General features: G+C 46.2%; 2 protein-coding genes across 2 annotated transcripts; both read right to left on the bottom strand.

The window, feature by feature from the left end:
- Window positions 1–2,649: 2,649 nt before the first annotated feature.
- LOC100395209 (keratin, type I cuticular Ha4) lies at window positions 2,650–7,567 on the bottom strand. The gene is made up of 7 exons (XM_035300559.3): window positions 7,160–7,567; window positions 6,974–7,056; window positions 6,302–6,458; window positions 4,944–5,105; window positions 4,725–4,850; window positions 4,329–4,549; window positions 2,650–3,152 (listed from the first exon to the last, which is right to left on the bottom strand). Exons 1-7 carry the CDS (start codon window positions 7,505–7,507, stop codon window positions 3,065–3,067), a joined length of 1,185 nt encoding a protein of 394 aa, XP_035156450.2. The 5' UTR covers window positions 7,508–7,567; the 3' UTR covers window positions 2,650–3,064.
- Window positions 7,568–10,361: 2,794 nt separating this feature from the next.
- KRT31 (keratin 31) lies at window positions 10,362–14,235 on the bottom strand. The gene is made up of 7 exons (XM_002748607.5): window positions 13,819–14,235; window positions 13,535–13,617; window positions 13,026–13,182; window positions 12,079–12,240; window positions 11,856–11,981; window positions 11,460–11,680; window positions 10,362–10,783 (listed from the first exon to the last, which is right to left on the bottom strand). Exons 1-7 carry the CDS (start codon window positions 14,164–14,166, stop codon window positions 10,630–10,632), a joined length of 1,251 nt encoding a protein of 416 aa, XP_002748653.1. The 5' UTR covers window positions 14,167–14,235; the 3' UTR covers window positions 10,362–10,629.
- Between the last annotated feature and the right edge of the window lie 4,649 nt (window positions 14,236–18,884).

Genomic DNA, 18,884 nt, shown 5'->3' with positions numbered 1-18,884 from the left:
GGAACAAGCAAGTACTCAGAGATTTTATTACCACCAGGCCTGCTTTACAAGAACTTCTAAAAGAAGCATTATACACAGAAAGGAACAACCAGTATGAGCCTTTCTAAAAATATACCAAAAAGTAAAGAGCATTAACATAAAGAAGAATTTACATCAATGAAAGGATAAAATAGCCAGTTAATATCAAATGGCAGTAACCCTAAATTTAAATCGACTAAATCCCCCAATCAAAAGATACAGACAAAATCTAACGGTATATCTAAAGATATACAAAGACTCAAAATAAAGGGTTGGAAAAAAATTTACCAATTAAATGGAGAGCAAAAATAAATAAATAAAAAGCAGGAGTTGCAATTCTCACAATTAATAAAATAGATTCCAAAGCTACAAGGATACAAGGGTAAAAGGATTAATGTAATAATAAGAGATCTTAACACCCAGATACATAAGACCCGTAATGAGATTTAGATTCAACAAGACAGAAAATTGATAACGATATCCAGGACTTGAACTCAGATCCAGAACAAATAAACTCAATAGAACTCTCCCTTTTAAACACACAAAATATACATTATCCACTTTAAACACACAAAATATTGATTGGCCATTATTGATACCCATTTTAGGAATGAAGTAATATTTCTTTTTCCCTCTTTTTCTCGTTTTCCCTCTTTTTTTCCTCTTTTTCCCTCTTTTTCTTTCTCTTTCTTCTAAAAAAAAAAAGCAAAAACCTAGGGGAAAGAAGAAACTCGAAGAGCGGAAAGGTAAGGACTGAATTTAAAGGGTCTATTTGGAGGACAACATGTCAGGTATAACAAGTGGGCAGTGAGATGAACCAGGTTGGAAAACAATACATTTTAGTCCAATTAAACATGATGTAATGACCTGATACCAAGTGAAACTGTCCCATTCACAACAGAAAACCTGGAAATCGAGCTGAGAGGGAGATGCGGGAGTCATCAGCATAGAGGAGCTAGTTCTACATGAACAGGGACGTAGAAGGAGAAAGACAGAGGGCTGAGGATGTACGTGTTTCCTTCATTTGGGACAAAAAGGGAAGAAAGCTAACAAGACAACAGAGAACAGGTAATTAGAGATATTACAAGAAAGCCCAGAGTGTGCAGGGTTATGGAAATCAATGAAGGTGCCTTTCGAGGGAGGAGGAGGTATCTATGTTACCAAGGCAGGAGCAGCAGAGAGATTGAGAGGAGAGACTCACTGCTCTTTGAACAGTTTCTGTTATTTCTTCGGGCAGTTTAGGAAAAAGGAAAGCAGAACATTCTATTCTGATGAGGGTGAAAGCCAGAGATAGCAGTGAACTCTGGGGAGGATTCTCAAAAGAAAACCTAGGCAATACCATTCAGGATATAGGCATAGGCAAGGACTTCCTGACTAAAATACCAAAAGCAATGGCAACAAAAGCCAAAATAGACAAATGGGATCTAATTAAACATAAGAGTTTCTACACAGCAAAAGAAACAATCATTAGAGTGAACCGGCAACCAACAGAATAAGAAAAAAAATTTGCAATCTACCCATCTGACAAAAGGCTAATATCCAGAATCTACAAAGAACTAAAGCAGATTTACAAGAAGAAAACAAACAAATACATTCAAAAGTGGGAGAAGGATATGAACAGACACCTTTCAAAAGAAGACATTTATGAGGCCAATAAACATATGAAAAAATGCTCATCATCACTGGTCATTAGAGAAATGCAAATCAAAACCACATTGAGATACCACCTCATGCCAGTTAGAATGGCGATCGTTAAAAATCTGGAGACAGATGCTGAAGAGGATGTGGAGAAATAGGAACATTTTCACACTGTTGGTGGGAGTGTAAATTAGTTCAACCATTGTGGAAGACAGTGTGGCGATTCTTCAAGGATCTAGAAATAGAAATTTCATTTGACCCAGCAATCCCATTACTGGGTATATACCCAAAGGATTACACATCATTCTATTATAAAGACACATGCACACGTGTGTTCATGGCAGCACTGTTTACAATAGCAAAGACCTGGAACCAACCCAAATACCTATCAATGATACACTGGACAAATAAAATGTGGCACGTACACACCATGGAATACTATGCAGTCATAAAAAAGAATGAGTTCATATCCTTTGGGACATGAATGGATCTGGAAACCATCATTCTCAGCAAACTGACACAAGAATAAAAAAACAAAACTCACATGTTCTCACTCATAGGTGGGTGTCGAACAATGAGAACATATGGATGCTAGGGGAGGGACAGTGAGGAGTAGGGAGGTTGCAGAGGGATAACATTGGGAGAAATGCCTGATGTAGGTGACGGGGGAATGGAGACAGCAAACCACCATGGCATGTGTGTACCTATGCAACAATCCTGCAAGATCTGCACATGTATTCCAGAACTTAAAGTACAATTTTAAAAGAAAATTGCCAAGAGCCCTGTAGTCAAGGCAAGGCAAGCATAGGTATTGAACGCCAGGTTTCCTGCATGGCCTGCCCTTGGTGGGAGTCTCCCAGAAGGACATCCTTCCCTGTCTACATCAGTGTTTCTGGTGAAGCATAAAGGCTTGGCTCAGTCATTTAATTCATTTTATTCTCCTAATGAAGGGGTATTTTTATGAAACAGCCATGATGAGTAATTTACAATGTATGAATACGAATGAGAAACATTTACTATGCCAGAGAAATAAAGTTTATTGGGAAGTAATTGAAGTCTCCTCCTTGTATTCCAGAGAATGCCAAAGAAGAAAGGAAAACAGGAAATGCAATACGTTCTAGAAACACCCTAAAGTAGTAACTGGAGCTCAGATTACAGGGAGCTGCAGATCTTTAGAAACAAAGAGTCTCGACCTTCAACAGGAAGGAGTTGTCCAGACATTGGAAGCTGATGATGTGTGTCTTTGCTTGTTGGGTTGGGAAAGCTTTTCAGCATTCTGGAAATAACACAGTAGGGAAGATGAGGTTTCTTGATGTCAGCTGAGCTCCAGAAAAGGCAGGACTTGAGGATCTTTCCTGTGCTTGATCTAAATGGCTTCGTAGATGTCTTCAAAGAGGATACAAGCTTTTCAATTACAGCAACACTTTTGAGAGGTGCCACAGGGTCCACAGGAGTTGGCACTAGCATTGGTGGTCACACATGGGTTGCAGGGGAGCCTAGGAGGACAAGGAGGTTTACAATGGATAGGGGAGGAGAGGGGAGAGAGCCCTAATTGGGTGCACAGAATACCTTGGGCTTAACAACACAACCTATGAATTCTCAGTGGCTGGAGTTAGTTGGAATCAAGTTCTTTGTTTTGTTTTGTTTTGTTTTGTTTTGTTTTGTTTTTGAGAGAGGGTCTTGCTCTGTTGCCCAGGCTGGAGTGCAGTGAAGTGATCTCAGCTCACTGCAACCTCCACCTCCAAGTTTCAGGCAATTCTCCTGCCTCAGCCTCCCAAGTAGCTAGCATCACAGGCATGCACCACAACACCTAGATAATTTTTTGTATGTTTGGTAGAGATGTGGTTTCACCATGTCGGCCAGGCTGGGCTTGAACTCCTGACCTCAAGCAATCCACTCGCGTGAGCCTCCCAAAGTGCTGGGATTACAGGCATGAGCCACTGTACCCGGCCAGAATCAAGTTCTGATTATTACCAAATCCTCCTCCCTTTCCCAAAATGCCATGTTCACAGGTGGAAAAATTGTCCTTTTCAAAAATATTATCTCTTAGGCTCTCCTGGAACTTTTTTACTGTTTCTTGTTTGGTTTTTTGTTTGTTTTTTGAGATGGAGTCTCGCTCTGTCACCCAGGCTGGAGTGCAATGGCGAGCTCTTGGCTCACCGCAACCTCTGCCTCCCACATTCAACCGATTCTTCTGCCTGAGTCTCCCAAGTAGCTGGGATTAAGGCACACATTGCCATGCTCAGCCAAATGTTTTTGTATTTTAGTAGAGACAGGGTTTCACTGTGTTGCCCAGGCTGGTCTCAAACTTCTGAGCTCAGGCAATCCACCCACCTCGGTCACCCAAAGTGCTAGGATTACATGCGTGAGCCACTGTGCCTGGTGCTTTCCTGGGAACTTAACACAATCCTGAACTTAACACGATGTGCCTTACACAAATGCTATTCCTATGACCGGCCAGGTCCTACCACCACTCCTCTGTTGTTAGCCCCCTGAGGCAGGAGCTCTTCTCTTACCTTTGGCTTCCCTTTGCTTAGCTATCACAGATCACTGGACACACACTGCACAGTTAATGTGTGTTGCCTGGCTAGTTGCAAATATGGCCACCATTTGTGTGCCTACAGTATCCCACCATGCACATTCCTCCCCAACATTCTTTGCCCCACACTCACTTGCAGTCCTCACTCTCCAGCAGGCTCCGGTACGTGTTGATCTCACACTCCAGCCGGGCACGCACATCCAGCAGCACCTGGTACTCCTGGTTCTGCCGCTCCAGGTCACCGCGGATCTCCGCCAGCTGGGACTCCACGTTGCTGATCAGGCACTGCACCTGGGCCAGCTGGGAGCTGTAGCGGGCCTCGCTCTCTGTCAGCGTGTTTTCCAGAGAGTCTCGCTGTGGTGGGGAAGATCAGGAATGTCAGAGAGCTGCTCCTTCAAAGCCTTTCTTCATAGGATTCCAAGGAAGTCACAGCTCCAAGAGCTAAGGAGAGCGTGTGGTCCCAAGGGCAGCCCCGGGACTCTGCCTCCCAACGTCCCATCGCTCACCAGCAGGGCTGAACAATACACACCAGGTTGTGCTGGGCCTGCAGCTCGATCTCCAGGGCATTGACCGTGCGTCTCAGCTCGATGATCTCCGCCTGGCAGGACTGCAGCTGCTCCGAGCTGGACACCACCTGCTTGTTCAGCTCCTCAGTCTGTAACACCCACGGGGAGAAAGGATCAGACCCTGCCTCCAGGGCTCTGGGGTGGTCCTCAGATCCTGAGTGGCCACGTACTTAGATGCTCACCTGTGTGGCGAACCACTGCTCCACTTCCCTGCGGTTGGTGTCCACCAGGGCCTCATACTGACTCCTGGTCTCATTCAGGACCTGGTTGAGGTCCACAGCGGGGGCAGCGTCCACCTCCACATTGAGGCGGTCTCCAAGCTGGCAGCGCAGGGTGTTGACCTCCTGATGGAGAAAAGAAAAAGGAATGAATCTATGGCAATGGATCTACCATCTTACCGCTCCAGGAAAATGAGCATGATGCTGCCCAAAAAGCACTAAAAGGAATATTCTGATCATTCCCAAAGAGTGACACACACATTTCATAGCAATAAACTCAAACAGGGATCACATCAATTGTCCCAGAGAAACTGAAACGACCCCACATCTTCTACAAGACCAAGTCTAAACTCCTTGGCATATGCAAGTCCTTCATCACGTCCCATCACATCTTCACTTTCATCACACCCTTGTAAGTACTGCATGCCCAGCCATATCCAGATATACCCTGCTCTGCCACTTCTGTGTCTTTTTTCAATCTTTCCCTCAGTCTGAAACACCCAAGTACTGAAATCCTCCCCTTTGCATCTGAGAAGAGTTCCCCATCTATCTCCTCTTGGACAGACTGAATTATTTCTTTTTTTTTTTTTTAATTGAGATGGAGTTTTGCTCTTATTGCCCAGGCTGGAGTGCAATGATACAATCTTGGCTCACTGCAACCTCCACCTTCCAGGTTCAAGTGAGTCTCCTGCCTCAGCCCTCTGAGTAGTTGGGACTACAGATATGTGCCACCACACTTGGCTAATTTGTGTAGTTTTAGTAGAAACAGGGTTTCACCATGTTGTTTAGGCTGGTCTCGAACTCCTGACCTCATGATCCACCCACCATGGCCTCCCAAAGTGCTGGGTTTACAGGCATGAGCCACCATGCCTGGCCCAGACTGGACTCTTTCTAGAGCATACTGCTTGTACATTTCATATGATAATTGTTTCACTCTGCCTTGTTTATATCATTGCATTTACATGGCTGTCTTTCCATAATAAACTGTGAGCTCTTTGGAAGAACAGGGCCATGTCTTATTTCATTTTTATCCCTCCATCTCTACTAGCAAATTTAGGACCTAACATAACCATTAGAGAGTAGAGCTCAGTGAATGATGTCCATCCTCAGCAGTTCCAGCGCCTGCCTAACCCTCAGCCAGCCGCTGGAGAATGAGCAGCTCACTCTACTCCTCGATATGGATGTAGCACCTTCACTCTCTGAGAATACCTTGAGGTCTTCAGAGAAGGGTCCCAGACCAGAGATCCAGACAGTAATTGTCTCCTGATTCCCAATGCTAGTAGCTTAGCTCTGAGGCCTGCTTTTGTAAATTTTTTTCCTACCTCCTCATGGTTCTTCTTCAGGCACAGCAGCTCCTCCCTCAAGGACTCCACCTGGGCCTCCAGGTCGGACGTGCAGAGGGTCAGCTCATCCAGGATCCTGCGCATGCTGTTGATGTCCGACTCTACCAGCTGCCGCAGGGACTGCTCCGTCTGGTACCTGCACACATCGGAGTGGGAGGATAGGTCAGGAAAGAAAACCACCTTCCTCTATTATGTGTTGCTTGGGTAGAATTGGCCTGAATCTTCTTGAGCTTACACCATTTTCTGCCTCTTCTCTTCCACATGTTTCCCTCAAGCTGTGCGTGGATAGAATGAAGAGGTTCCCTGACTCGCTCTGACACCACAAGGAGCCCATGGGCACTCATGAGATGAAGTCTCTCGCTGTGCTATCAATTTTGTTAGCTAGTATACCACCAAATCAGTTCCCAAAGAAGAATTCATTTCAATCTCTGAATCGTGGTTTAAGAAACACTTCCGAAAAGACTAGTATAGACTGAACAGCAGGCAGCCCATAAGTCTGGATCTCTGTTTGAAACTGATTTTACATAACCAACCCTAAGAGAGGTAAAGGAGAGAAATGGCTTTCTCCTCCCTATCAGGCAATGTTAGGTCCCTAGGACCATAAAAGAACCACAGGGACCTTGAACGTCTGGCCCCAGAAGTTCAACATACTTGGTTCTGAAGTCATCAGAGGCCAGCTTGGCATTGTCAATCTGCACCACCAGCCTGGCATTCTCAGCCTTGCCACACAGAATCTGAAAAGAAATTTCTCTCATGAGGTACACTTGAACTTGAGAATGTCTTACTGCTCAAAGACAGCCAGCTGCTGCCATGCCCCCACATGGCCTACCCTCTCACCTTCTGCTGGAGCTCCTCAATGGTCTTGAAGTAGGACTGGTAGCTGGCGCACAACAAGGGCTCCTGCTGCTGGGACCGCTCCTGGATGAGGTGCTCCAGCTCTGCATTCTCCCGCTCCAGCTGACGCACCTTCTCCAGGTAGCTGGCCAGGCGGTCGTTCAGGAACTGCATGGTCTCCTTCTCGCTGCCATTGAAGGAGCCCTCGCAGAACCAGTTGCAGTTGCTCACGTTGGCGGGGATGTTGCAGGCCCCGGGCAGGGTGCAGCCATGGCAGCTGGGGGCCACGCAGGGCCGGGAGGAGCAGCTGGTGCGGCAGCTCAGGCTGGGCAGGCAGCAACTGTAAGACATGGTGCTGGGACTGGTAATGGAAAGGCAGGTAAGCTGCTGGAAGTGGATGTGAGCAGGTTTGAGTCTCTCCTTCCTCTGTGGTCCTTTTATACTATTAATGGTGGGTGGGGGCTTGGCATACAGCATAGTTTCCTTTCCTAATGCTTCAGCTAATTTTTCTCCAAAATATGCTAGTTAAATTCTTCTAAAGAGTCCCCCCTCATCCCATAAAATTATTCCATTCAGCTTATGTCACACCAGGCTTTTCCTGGGTGCTAGCGATTGGTGAAATCAGAGTTTCATCAGACGGCTTCATAGGAGGGAGAATCATCACAGCCCCAAAAGACTGTCTGCATTACTCAGAGGGGAGGACAGCCAGGGACATGGGGTGGAGTTGTTTGGGAATCAGGGATTCCTCACCCAGGAGGTTCTGCCACTGTTCTTTCTCCCCGGAAAGACAGCTCTGAGAGAGAGCTTTGAGAGTTCCTCTTCCAGGTAACCCTTTCTTCCCACGTTCATCCGTGTCTCAGTATTCAATTTTTTTTGTTTTTGTTTTTTATTGCATTCTCAACCTGTATTAGCTGAAAGGATCCTGAACCTTACTGTTGGTTGGGGTTTAGGGAACTTGCCAACACATGGCGAGATTAAAAACAATTGCATGTTCATGGTTGAAAGTAAAATGGAAACCAATGGAATGGATGGAAATATGCCTAAAAGGGGCCTCTGCAAACAACAGCCCACAGATCAAGTTCACCTGCTGCATTTTTGTAAAAAAAGGTTTTTTTAGTAGAGATGGGGTTTCATCATATTGGCCAAGCTGGTCTTGAACTCCTGACCTCAGGCGATCTGCCCTCCTTGGCCTCCCAAAGTGCTGGAATTACAGGCATAAGCCACCACACTTGACCCTCTACTATAAAATTTAAAAGACAAAAGTATTAAAAATAGCTGTAACTATAAAAATAGGTTAATGGATACAGTATAACAAGATGTAAATCGTGCCATCAATACATAAAACGTGTGTGTGGGAGAAGCAAAAGTGCAGTTTTTACATGCAGTGAAAGTTGTTATCAGCTAAAAACAGCCTGTTAAAACTGTAAATTGTCTTATATAAGCCCCATGATAACCACATGAAAATACCTGTAAAAGATACATAAAAAGAAAGAAGAATGAAAACATGTCAATACAAAAATCCATGAAACACAAAGGAAAATGACAAGAGAGGAAAAGAGAGATGAAAGGACTCTGAGAAAGACAAAACAAGTAATAAAATGGCAATGGTGGTCTTTCCCTATCAATAATTTATTGAAATGTAAATAAAAGTTTCCAATCAAAAGACGTGGAGCAGCTGAATGGATTTTCAAAAAACCAACAGGATCTATCTACATGCTATCTAGAAGAGACTGACTTTAGATTTAAAGACACATATAGGCTGAAAGTGAAGGAATGGGAAAAAAATATTTCATACAAATGGTAACCAAAGGACAGCAGGATGGCTATACTTCTATATCAGACAAAATAGTCCTTAAATCAAAAACTGTCACAAAAGGCAAAGAAGAACATTATTTAATAAAGTGACATCATGTACAAGGGAACCTCCATAAGGCAATTAGTGAATTTCTGAGCAGAAGCTTTGAAGGACATGGGAAAATATATTTAAAGTGCTGAAAACAAACTGCCAACCAATCATATCATTCCCAGCAAAACTATCCTTCAAAACTGAAGGATAAACAAAAGCTGAGGTAGTCATCATCACTGGACCTGCCTTACAAAAAAGTTAAATGAAGTTCTTTAAGTTGAAACAGAAGGATGTTAAAAGTAATATAAATGCACATGAAAGTATAAAACTTGCTGAAAGACATAAATATATTAATAAGTATAGAATGCTGTAATACTATCATGGTGGTAGGTAAATCACTCTTAATTTGACTATAAAGTTTATTTACTTATTTATTCTTTTGAGACAGAGTTTTACTCTTGTCGCTCAGGCTGGAGTGGAGTGGTGTGATCTCCACTCGTTGCAACCTCTGCCTCCTGGGTTCAAGCAATTCTCCTGTCTCAGCCTCCTGAGTAGCCCCAGCATTGTCCCTTTCAGTACTCAGAGTTCCTTCTAGCATCCACCAGCTGTTCACAGTGCCAGGGTACTGGGCCTTATAACAGCACTACTTGAGGACCAGTTTTATCCCTTTTAACAAATTGTAAATGAGTGGTGGTCAGGATCTGTGTCTTTCTTCATGTCTCTCCCCATCCCACCACCCACCATCTGCACAGAGTAAGTATTCAATAGGCACTGGGTGGATTGAATTGAGAAAGGCCAAAGGATCAAATAAAGAGTTGATGGGGTCTCTAAGACCTGGAGTCGAGGAGGGAAGAGAGCAGCTGGAAGCCCAGGCTGACAATGATCGAACCACACAAGGGAAAGAAGGAATTCCTGGGCATAGCAGGGCAGGGCAGAGAGTCTCTTGGCTGGGAAATGCCTGAGCCCCCAACAATGCAGAATAATATAGCACTGAACCAGAAAGTTCTGCTGAAAAAAGATGAGTTTTCCAGAGCTTCTTTCCAGCCTCCCCCTCATGCCTCCTCTATTCAGATTTGGATACAAGGAGCTCTGGGAGATGCCCAGATCAGAAGGAAAATCTAAAAAAGGCCAAGGTGCAGCACTTCAGCACCTCCATCCTCCTTCCCACAGGCCCGCCTGCCTCACTCCTGGGTCCAGGGTGCCATGTTAGACATCTGACACTGCCCCCGCAAGGCATGAAACTGCTCTTGTAGCCAAGAGTCAGGCCATTATATGGTCTGTCTTTCAAGTGGCTTTTTATAGCATAATCAGGTGATGAGCACATTGAAACAAATGAATACAAATGAGAAAAGGCATCTGTTTTGCCAAAGAAATAACATTTATTAGGAGGTTACAAGGGAGTTGTCTGGGTGAGCACAAGAAGGAACAGACCTCCGGGAAGGAAAGAGTGAGCAGGACAGGCTGGAGTAGTTGGGGAGGCTGCAGGCTTTGGGTAAGTTTCTTGGCTGCCTTACTGGGGCCACTCCAGCCATGCAAATGATGTTTTCAGGCCCCTTTTGTTGATCCAGATCCAGGTCACAGCTCTGGAGTCCTGGGCCCTGCATCCTTGCTCCTCCGGCATTAGGTTCTAGCGCACAAAGGAGTTGCAGGGTCCACAGCGGGGGCGTGGGGCGCAGGGTGTGCAGGGGGCAGGAGGGATGCAAGGGGTGCAGGAATTGGAGACACAGGGTCCGATGGGCTTGCTGCACGCGTTGGTTGTGGCACAGGGATTGCTGGGCAGACTGGAGACAAAGAATGGTGTGGAAAGGTGAGTTAAGGCAGATTTTAAAATCAAATGCCAGAGATATCCCCAAGGGTAAGAATGCCTGTCAGGACTTGGCCTGGCCTGGAACAGAGAAGGCACGGGCTCCCCTGCTACAAAGATAACTCTCAAATTGTGAATGGTCCTCTTGCCGTAGAGCACCAAGGTAGACAGAAACTCTGAAACTCTGATGTCTACTTTCAAATCCGTTCATGCCAAACTGGTAACATTGGGTGAGTCATTTGCCTTCTCCAAGACCCAGTTTATTTTCCTATAAAATGCAGGGAATTCTGATCCAGCCCACCTGGTGGTAATTACAAGATCAAATTAGATAGTCTATGTATGGGAATGTGCCCACTACACAATACAGTATTGTAAAAGGTAAGGTATTAATCACATATCATGTAATCATGCATGTTATAGTAGAATGCAAAGACTTGGCTGTGCAATTTCAGTTTGTACATCAATGAACTCTTGCTACCAAACCATTTATGTTTTAAATGATGTCCATATTATGTTGTCTGAGTTCTGTTTGAGCATGTCTAGCGTGAAGGCATAATTTACTTTCCAAGGTATGCAATCTTTGCATGGTGTCTAACTGAATAGGACACTCACATGTGCATCGCTACATCAAACACCTCTGCCCAGGTACTCACTTGCAGTCCTCGCTCTCCAGCAGGCTCCGGTACGTGTTGATCTCACACTCCAGCCGGGCACGCACGTCCAGCAGCACCTGGTACTCCTGGTTCTGCCGCTCCAGGTCACCGCGGATCTCCGCCAGCTGGGACTCCACGTTGCTGATCAGGCACTGCACCTGGGCCAGCTGGGAGCTGTAGCGGGCCTCGCTCTCCGTCAGCGTGTTTTCCAGAGAGTCTCGCTGTGGTGGGGAAGATCAGGAATGTCAGAGAGCTGCTCCTTCAAAGCCTTTCTTCATAGGATTCCAAGGAAGTCACAGCTCCAAGAGCTAAGGAGAGCGTGTGGTCCCAAGGGCAGCCCCGGGACTCTGCCTCCCAACGTCCCATCGCTCACCAGCAGGGCTGAACAATACACACCAGGTTGTGCTGGGCCTGCAGCTCGATCTCCAGGGCATTGACCGTGCGTCTCAGCTCGATGATCTCCGCCTGGCAGGACTGCAGCTGCTCCGAGCTGGACACCACCTGCTTGTTCAGCTCCTCGGTCTGAAACACCCAGGGGCAGAAAAAATCAGACCCTGCCTCCAGAGCCCTAGGGTGGGCCTTGGGCCCTGAATGGCCAGCCACATGCTTAGATGCCCACCTGCGTGGCGAACCATTGCTCCACTTCCCTGCGGTTGGTGTCCACCAGGGCCTCATACTGACTCCTGGTCTGATTCAGGACCTGGTTCAGGTCCACAGTGGGGGCAGCGTCCACCTCCACATTGAGGCGGTCTCCAAGCTGGCAGCGCAGGGTGTTGACCTCCTATAGATGCAGAAAATACAAGAGTTACTATCCTGAGCAAAGAATGTACTCTAAGGAATGGCATTGCTTGTTGAAGCCCTGTTAGTCTATTTTCTCAGAATAGAAACTCAGGGGAGCAGCCTGTCACAGCTCAAGGCACTCCATGCAGCATAGCCCCCTCTTCTCCATCTGCTATGCCACGGCACTTGGCTTCAGAAAAAAAATCCAAAGCTTTGCTTGGCTGCCACTGAAGGATGAACTAAGTGATGTGCAGCTTTACCAATTTATAATTGGTTGAGAAGGCCTCAGAATGCAAAAAAAAATAAAGGCTGTACAATTTCAGATTGTATATCAAAAACCTCTTACAATCAACTAAGAGGTAAGAGCATGTCATGGCCCCTCCCAGGAGAGAGAGGAAGAAGCTCACAAACATTCTTCACCAATACTTTAAAAGAGTAGAGACTCGCATTTATAAGGTTTGATTTTTTTTCTTGGCCTTTGGCAAAAAAAAAAAAAAAAGACTTTGCACAGTGATGCTAGGACTCAATCTATAACTGTTGACCAATTTCAAGCGTGTGGAGCTGCTCTGGGCAACTCAGATAATGTGCTTGTTTCAAGTGAAAGCTGTTTCCTGTCTGGGAACATGAATAGGTCTTATCTCTCTCCAATTTTTCTTTTGCCATGATGTTATTAAAGGACACCCTCAGCCTTGTACTCATACTCTGCATTCTGCTGTCCCAAATCACTAAAGCTACCCTCAGCTAGAGGCTGAGTCAGGTTTGTGCATTTCTCATTTCTAGTCTCACCTGCTCGTGGTTGCTCTTGAGGCACAGCAGCTCCTCCTTCAGGGACTCCACCTGGGCCTCCAGGTCAGACTTGCAGAGGGTCAGCTCATCCAGGATCCTGCGCAGGCCGTTGATGTCCGACTCCACCAGCTGCCGCAGGGACAGCTCAGTCTGGTACCTGCACAAGGACAGGGTCAGAGCACTAAGATCTTGACGATCCTATGATCTTCAAGACTCATAGGAATGATTTTTGATAGCCTCATTTGCCTTATCTTTCCACTTTCTGCAATGAAAAGGCCCAGGAGACAGAGGGTTCCGGAGGCTCCATCAATACCCAATATTCATCTCAAGACAGATTGATTTGAGTCCTCATCTATTTTTGTGATTTCTTTGCTTGGTTCTCCCCAGTCCTCTGCCGAATCCTTCACAGCAGGTGGGTAGATCTGTTTTTCAGTACAGCCATGGAAATCCCTTTTCTTTAAAGACTAAACAGAAGAAATGGACACTAGTGCGAATTCCAAACAACTCACTTGGTTCTGAAGTCATCCGCAGCCAGCTTGGCGTTGTCAATCTGCACCACAAGCCTGGCATTCTCAGACTTGGTACACAGGATCTGGGGAGTGAGAGGTTGCTTAGTGAGGACTGAAAATAAATATGAAACCATAAACTTTTTAAAAATGACTTAAAAAGCCATTTTGAAATAAAGGAGGAAGCAAGAATTATGACGGTACAGAAGCAAGAAACACGCTTCTCTATCACAGACGGAGAATCACAGCAAACTCTCTTGCTTCGAGATGACAGCCATGCCCCTCACCTTCTGCTGGAGCTCCTCGATGGTCTTGAAGTAGGACTGGTAGCTGGCACACAGCAAGGGCTCCTGCTGCTGGGACCGCTCCCGGATGAGGTGCTCCAGCTCCGCGTTCTCCCGCTCCAGCTGACGCACCTTCTCCAGGTAGCTGGCCAGGCGGTCGTTCAGGAACTGCATGGTCTCCTTCTCGCTGCCATTGAAGGAGCCCTCGCAGAACCAGTTGCAGTTGCTCACATTGGCAGGGATGTTGCAGGCCCCAGGCAGGGTGCAGCTGTGGCAGCTGGGGGCCACGCAGGGCCGGGAGGAGCAGCTGGTGCGGCAGCTCAGGCTGGGGAGGCAGAAGTTGTAGGGCATTGTGCTGGGAGGGAGGGAGTGAGTGCCTGGCTGAAGACAGAGTCTAAATTCTCCAAACCACAGAGCTGTGGGTCTCCTTCCTCTAGGGAGCATTTATATCCCACTGCAGAGGGTGTGGACACAGTATGTAATGTCTTTTTTCTTTTTATTTCTACACTTCTTTTCAAACACCCTTTCCTTCAGTCTGTTATTTGCTTTCCTCAGAAGAGTCCCTCGTCCCATAAAATTCTTTACTTGGGCTTCTTGCTAAGTCAGGACTCCTCCGCAGACAGTCCACCCATGAAATCAGAGTTCTGTGGTAGGCCTTCAAAGAAGCTACACAGTCCAGCCCAAGTATCTGCCCTCATTAATTGAGGTGTTGGTCCATCTAGTGACATTCTTTCATCATAATTTTGTCACAATCCTACAGGCCCATAAACATACTCATGTCCTGGTCCACCTGGCATTTGGGAGAAACACGCATTGGTCTGAGGAAGAAGTTGCATCAGGAGGCCACAGTGGACTGTCTTTCCCTCTGCATTTAGAGAAGAGTCTTCAAATGCTGGAGCATCCCTATCTTAGAAGCCTTAAGGTAGATGACTAGAATCAATGGAGGACATGGCTGAAAAGATTGGACAGCAATTTGTGTTTTATGGGTCTATGTAGTACTTTCCCTGCCCCCACCACTGCATATTACTTAAGAAAATTGTAGAGGAGAGAATTTTAAAGGTAGAGGCTTTGATAATTAGTTTGAGAACAGAGAAGTTCCTGGGGTAAGAGATCATTTTGAAAGAAGGCTGAAAAGTGCAAACTGAGAGAGCCATTAAAAATGCACTTAAATGATCTAGGGGCAGATGTGAGAGAAAGGAATAAAGAGGTGTTTGTCAAACATTTCCTCGGGGTATCCATAGTATGGAACAGAGTAGATGGGTACGTTAGGAAAGTCGGGAGATAGCCCAAAGGGGCTTCCACAGGCGTGAAATCACTTATAGTTGATCTTTTAACTTCATATGAATTGACCCTATAGTCCATCATATATCCATGTTGGCTTTCATGTTTTTAAAAAGCTCCCTTTAAATTTCCAGTTAAACTTTCAAATATTTTGCCCAATTCTCTAAGAGAAATGGATACACCAGAAAGATGTACCACATTCTGTCCTGGGCTTCCCATCTCCAGCCTGACTGGAGATGCCACCTGCTTTAAGAACCAGAGGTCTGAAGATACCAAAGGAGGTGTCTATGGTTGTGTAATTAAATCCAAGGGCCTGGGCACCAGGAAAGAAAATGCTGAGCACAGCTTGAGCAAGGGGATTTTGCAAAGCAAAGTGGAGTCATTCAGGGTTGCTTTGGGAGGTGCAGGAAGGCACCAGAAGATCTGAGGACAAGGCAGCCAAAATTCTGAATATAGAAAAGTTGCGTAATTACAGGCACCGTCAGGTACCGCCTGCATCTCAGGAGGCAGCACCCCAATCTCCACCGTGGCTTTGGTTGCCAGCCAGAGCTGCCGTTTTATGGACAGCTTGTTGGAGTGTTTCTCCCATTGAGCTTTCATGACAGTATTCATGTTGCACTCTGCTTGAGTCTCAGATAAAAGGTCCTTCATCCACACTCCCCAAGACCATTATCACTGCTTATTATAATGCCATTCAGATGAAAAGCCCTATAGCACTACAAAGAAGACCTAGACTTATAATAAAATCAATACTTTGTTTCCTTGCAAGACAATTAAAGGGGGAGAAATAGGCAGGTCTAGAGGCTGGTACCCCTGAGACTCTCCAGAGGAAGGACGCAAGGCTAGGCGTCCTGTGGGGAGCTTCTGTCTCTTCATCTGGGCTTGAGATGAATGGAAAGGCTCATGCACCTGATTGATGAGCACTCGCTTGTAGATGACAGTGCAGGCCTTCTGCTTCCTAACTCGTCAGCCTGCTCCAAGCACTGGCTTTGCAACAATCAGCTATTTCCTCAGCCCTTTCTTCTTCCCCAGCCAAGGAGGCTTTAACCCAAGCCCAAACTAAATGCCAGCAGTATTCTCCAAGCTCTTGGGTCCGATCTACTGATTGACTGGCATAGCCTCATGGAGACTGTAGTCAAAGAAGAGTTCTAAGTATGAGAAGACTCGACGATTGGGTTGGCAAGAAAGAAAAAATAGAATTTTTGTACAACGCAGAGAGATCAGAGAAATGGAAAGAGATGGAGATGAGGAGAGATAACAAGAAAAAGAAAACACAAGGAAGAAAATTGGGAGGTATCCTCAGAATCATGCAGCAAATTGACAGTTAGTGCAGCTTCCAAGGGGCTAACCTGGAGAAGGCAAAGCTGAGAAGAAGCCAAGACTAAGCAAAGAGACTGGAGAGTGGCCCACCCTGCTGAGGGTCCTGCGAGGCAGAAATGGAGATGACTCATAAAAAATCTATGGACACAGGACTATAGCTTCTGAGGCCTCTGAAAGAAGTGACATTGTGCCAAGGTGCCCAGACTGAAGCATCACCTCTGTGATCCAGCTTGAGATTTCTTTGTGGCTGAGAAATATATTCCCATCTACACATAGCATTGTGAAGTCTAAAAGGAGCGACACTGCCTTTCCTGAAGGAATAAGTTGTGTGGGGAGAAGAAAGGAGAAATGAAGCAGGGAGAGTCAGTCCTGTGCTGGCTTCAGGTCATGGCCAGTCGGCGGCCAGACGGCAGCCACACGGAAGATACAGGAGAGAACAGGGGACCCCTTTTTCTCCCTGCCGGTTGCCCTGCAGAATGTGAACTGGCACAAGCATTCGGGATGGGGACCGCAGACAGACTGACTGGCTGGTGAGTAAACACAGTGCTGCCACCTCTTGTAAATCTAGCCTCTTTCTAGTGTTTTCAAGATCTCAATGGGCTGGAGTGGATTCGCTCTCCAAATTAGTGGGGAAAATGGGACCCCAGAGTTGTAAGATCCCCGTGACCTCACACAGGTGAGGGATAGACTTCATTTATTTATTCTCTTGGTTTCCTAGTTGGAATATTTGCAATTTTTTTCATTCAAGGAGAAATTGAGCAGTCAATGGACAATGAAACCCACATTCATTATTTAGTTCAGTTTACTTCAGAACACATTTGTTAGGCAGCTTCTCTGTGCTGAGCATAAGACTAAACTAAAATAGAAGAATCAGTTCTGACCAAAAAAAAGTCTTTTTATGAACAATTCCGGCCAAGATGGGTCCTCAGTGTGTATGATAAATAGCCAGAAGTCATGGAGATGAGATATTTAGAAGGTGTAAGATGGACATTTAGAAATATGCTTGTATTCAAGGTGGGTGGGAAACTGGTACTGGCCACAGTGGCTGGCATCTGTAATCTCAGCACTTTGGGAGGCTGAGGTGGGATCACCTGAGCCCATGAGTTCAAGACCAGCCTGGGCAACATTGCAAAACCCCATGTCTACAAAAAAATTCAAAATGAGTTATAAAATTAGCTGGACATGATGGCGCATGCCTGTAATCCCAGCTACTTGGGAGGCAGAGGCAGGAGAATTGCTTGAACCTGGCAGGCAGAGGTTGCAGTGAGCTGAGATCGTGCCATTGCACTCCAGCTTGGGCAGCAAGGGTGAAACTCCATCTTAAAAAAAAAAAAATGAGCCAGGCTTGGCAGAGCACACTTTAGTCCCAGCTACTTGGGAGGCAGAAGCAGGAGAATTGCTTGAGCCCAGGAATTTGAGGTTACAATGAGTCATAATCATGCCACTGCATTCCAACCTGGGCAAGACCCCATCTAAATATTAAAAATAAATTTAAAAACTGTACGCATGGCGTTATGGGTATTAGTCACTTGTTGAACATCTACTGTGTGCTTGGCACAGTCCTGGTAGCAGGGGACATGGTGGGGAGTGGGGGTATGTCATGTCCCCTGCTGAACAGACAGGCAGGTCCAGAGCTAGCATAATGTAACGTGATTGGGCCTTCACCCAAAAATATCTCCTTCCCCTACCCAGTCCATTTCTTCCTACACCCACCCTGACCCAAATCCCATTCAGGGCGTTCCAGTCCAGCTCATGATTTCCAGCCACACGGTGAGGGGATGAAGCCTTCTCAGGTTACACACTTGTATCCCAAACAGTCGTTTCTGCTTCGCTCTCTAAGTGACTCACAGGCAGGATTCAGAGAACTGTTCTCATTAGAATCTTGTCACCTTTAACAATCTAGTCTTCAGCCGGTCAGCAACAAGTTGTTTTGGTATCTGGTTGCTGTTGCTTTGGAGACCGCAGGAAGGGTGGTGGTGATGGCCCATGGCTTAGCCCTGTGGCACCCCCACAGACTCCATGGGGGTCAAGGTAAGTTTCAAAGCAAATGAAAGAGCTTTTGGCAGGTGTGGAGTAAGAAATCATTCCAGGGATGTGGTGTGGGGCAGAAAAAGAAAAGCGCCCACAGTAGGTCAAGCAAATGGACAGAGGAACTAGAAAGGGGAATAAGGCTGGTGGAGACAAGCGGAGGGAGCATGCATTCCTGCTGGTGAGTGGACACAGTTGTGCCGCCCCCAAGAACAGAGAGACCTCCTGAGGGCGGAGGGCCTTGGAGGCCAATGTGAACGACTGAGGCAGGTTGTATGGAATGTCCAAGAACCAGGGAGGAAGGAAGGGAAAGGGAGGTTTGGATGCAATAACCAGCATCAAGCAGGGAGCCTCCAGGCAATGGCCAAAGGCCGGAAGCTGAGTCTAAAATGCTGATGAAAGACAGCACTGGGAGGGTCACCCCTAGGGAGATCCCAGAC

The sequence above is a fragment of the Callithrix jacchus genome, chromosome 5, assembly GCF_049354715.1.
Source record: "Callithrix jacchus isolate 240 chromosome 5, calJac240_pri, whole genome shotgun sequence".
In the NCBI taxonomy this organism is placed as follows: Eukaryota; Metazoa; Chordata; class Mammalia; order Primates; family Cebidae; genus Callithrix; species Callithrix jacchus.
Note: the sequence above shows the minus strand (reverse complement) of the source record. Positions and strands in the feature narration are given on the sequence as shown.